Below are 2,886 nucleotides of genomic sequence, written 5' to 3'. Positions count from 1 at the left end.
AATAAAAAAAAACGTCACACATAAACTAAAAAGTTAACGATTTAATTCTTACCGAAATTATCAACAGAAAGTACACTTTTTTTCTTTTATAAATTAACAATTTACAATTTGTGTAATACAAAACGCCACATGTTTTCAATTGTATATCCTTTATAAAGGAACCAGGGAAAAACAGAAACAGAATAGCCTTAATAATTGCTATTTATGTAGCCTAAAAGTTGGTATATAGACGATTTATATTATATTGATTTTTTAACAATGAATATTAATAATTAAATAAAGATTAATAAACTACAACAACATACGCTAACATGCCTCACAAGTCTGAAATAGAAGAATATTATCATTAAATACTCATATAGTTATTAAGGTCATAAGTTTATTTTACCCTTCAGTTTTGAAATCTTTTAACAATTTCGCACTATACATTGCAGTCGTTCACCGAGTGTTCGATTCCTCCAATGGCGATATTTCTGACCGTTTACAAAGACAACATAATCTTGACACGATTTCCCGCGTTTCTGACCGGAAGTTGCTGCTGCCAATATAATATACCACAGCGTTCATCGAGTAGTTAACGGTTTCCAAAAGCGCGGACGTCGGTCGAACCGCAAGCATGAGACCTATGGGAACAGATTCTCCGCTGTATGATATTACAGGGAAGATTATCACGAGTGGGAATACACAGACGATAAATATTACCGTCACTATCATCACCAGTTTTGTCGTACGTAGTTCCTTCATCTGCGATGACGTCATAGCGGTCCTAGAGTTTTTCGCTCTTTTTGATTTAAATCTATAGAGCAGTACGATAACCAAAGAGAGGTTAGTGATGAGAACTCCGACTATAGGGATTCCAAAGTAAAATAACGAGGATATCGAAATCAAATTCCTGTAAACATCCGGGTCTATCAGCGTCTGTGCCTTCCGGCGCACATGCGTAATGGTTCCGTTGGAGGGAACCACCACCATTGGCGGTTCTATAGACAAAGGAAATGTTACCACTGGTCCGACAATGATGAGCGTTGTGATACTAACAACACCGACACGCCTGGTAAAAATGTCCTTCATTCTGTGAGGTAATAAAACAGAGACGACACGCTCGACCCCGATAAAAAGTAGTACCATGTTGGACCAGTACTTTGGTATTCGGCTGACGTAAACAACTATGGAGTTATCGGTACTCTCCTTCCACCCGTCGATATAAAACAGAGGGACTGAAGTAGCAACTAAAGGAATGTTGGTGATTAACGAAACCATGTCAAACACTGCCAGGCATGTGAGAAATAATGGCGTCGACGTGAACGTTGATTTTATTCTTTTCACGTAGAAACGCATTGTGATGAGAGTCCCGGGAATACCGAGGACTGTTCCGATGATGACAGGTATATACAAAATACACTCGTAACTAAAGCCACCGTTAGCTGAGTGAGTCGCCATTGTACCTCTATTTTTTATGGGATGATAATCATGAAAATGATATGTCTATGTGCTAAACACAATACCTCTTTATCGTCACGTATATCAGGCAAAGCCTTTCACACACGTTATAGAATAATGAAAACTTTTCCCCGACTGTTTCCATGAAATATTCATGTATTCTTCTCAGCATGGATTCACTATAAACGCATCACCATTGTCAACACTCTTAAATGTGTCTATAAGAAGACAACCAATCGCAAACCTAAGATGTTGGAAAATATTTGCATATATGTTTCCTAATCAGTACTCGAACCTTTAACAAAGCCACTCAGACCAGATAAAAGATGATTTACCTTTTGCCTTGTGTCAGGTATCTTATTAAACAAGGTATGAAGTACAGAGTACACTAATCATTGTTCTGGGTGTCAATTAATTTCTGAGTAAGACCGGAAAATACATCCACGCAGATCTGCTAAATAACGCACATTATAACTTTAAGTCGTGAGCTGTCATTGATGTTCTTGATTCTATTCTGAAATTTGCAATCGTATCGATCGATTTTGTATTGCTACATGATGCTTGTGAAGACTGATCATGTAAGTTACTCCATTAACATAGGGCAATCGCAAATTAACAAAAGAAACTGGATGTCACTGACCCGTGCTAATTGCTCAATTTATAACATAATTCCATGAGGTCGTAAGAACTAATTTTGAACAGCTTCAAATCGATATTACAAAATATTATCACAAAAATTAAATAGAATAAAACAATCGGGTTCTGCAAACGAACATGAGGCCACTACTGTATTTATTATGCATTCATTCCAGCATGCTTCATGCCTAACACGGGTTCCCTGGACCTTTCGGCTATTGAGAAGAAGTAGTGTGAATGAAAGTTGACTGATAGCGGACAAAACACAATGCCAGATGGCGTAAATGTACTCAACGTGTATGTTTTTTGTACAGTTAAACCAGGAGAAACAAACGCTGGTAAGTAGAACCTGTTGTAGAAGCTAAAAACAATGTGATAGAAATCTGATCATAATCTTTGATGAAATGTTTTGTCAAAATTTAAATTCTTAACCAAAATTTAGGAATCAATTTGATACATAACATTATATGAAACGTAATGGGGGGGGGGGGGGGGGGGGCAAAGGTCCTCAATATTTTGTAAACCCCCCCCCCCCCCCCCCGCCGCACCTACAGGAGGAGATTAATTCAACAAACAACCATATATACTTTATATAATTTTTTCATATATCATTAAATATAATCCTTGTACACATTTATAGACAGTGGGGTCGCTAAAAGGAAATTAACGAAAACTGGCCAAATTAGCGTGGAGCGCCGAAGGCGCGAGATTTTGGGGTCTGGGGGTCGACCCCGGGAAAAATATTACGATTTAGAATGGCTGAGATGAATTTTACAGTGTATTTTGATGATTTTGCGAGCGCCCGAAAGC

General features: G+C 37.8%; 1 protein-coding gene across 1 annotated transcript; it reads right to left on the bottom strand.

Annotated features, from left to right (window-relative positions):
* Nucleotides 1-438: 438 nt before the first annotated feature.
* Nucleotides 439-1,440, bottom strand: LOC138305649 (galanin receptor 2b-like). The gene has a single exon (XM_069245945.1). It carries the CDS (start codon nucleotides 1,438-1,440, stop codon nucleotides 439-441), a length of 1,002 nt encoding a protein of 333 aa, XP_069102046.1.
* Nucleotides 1,441-2,886: the final 1,446 nt, after the last annotated feature.

Source organism: Argopecten irradians, chromosome 13 (genome assembly GCF_041381155.1).
Source record: "Argopecten irradians isolate NY chromosome 13, Ai_NY, whole genome shotgun sequence".
In the NCBI taxonomy this organism is placed as follows: domain Eukaryota; kingdom Metazoa; phylum Mollusca; class Bivalvia; order Pectinida; family Pectinidae; genus Argopecten; species Argopecten irradians.
The sequence above is the reverse complement of the archived record's forward strand: the minus strand, read 5'-3'. Positions and strand labels throughout refer to the sequence as shown.

What these genes read in the sequence shown, in the direction of transcription:
- LOC138305649 (XM_069245945.1), bottom strand. Translation starts at nt 1,440, where the DNA reads ATGGCGACTCACTCAGCTAACGGTGGCTTTAGTTACGAGTGTATTTTG.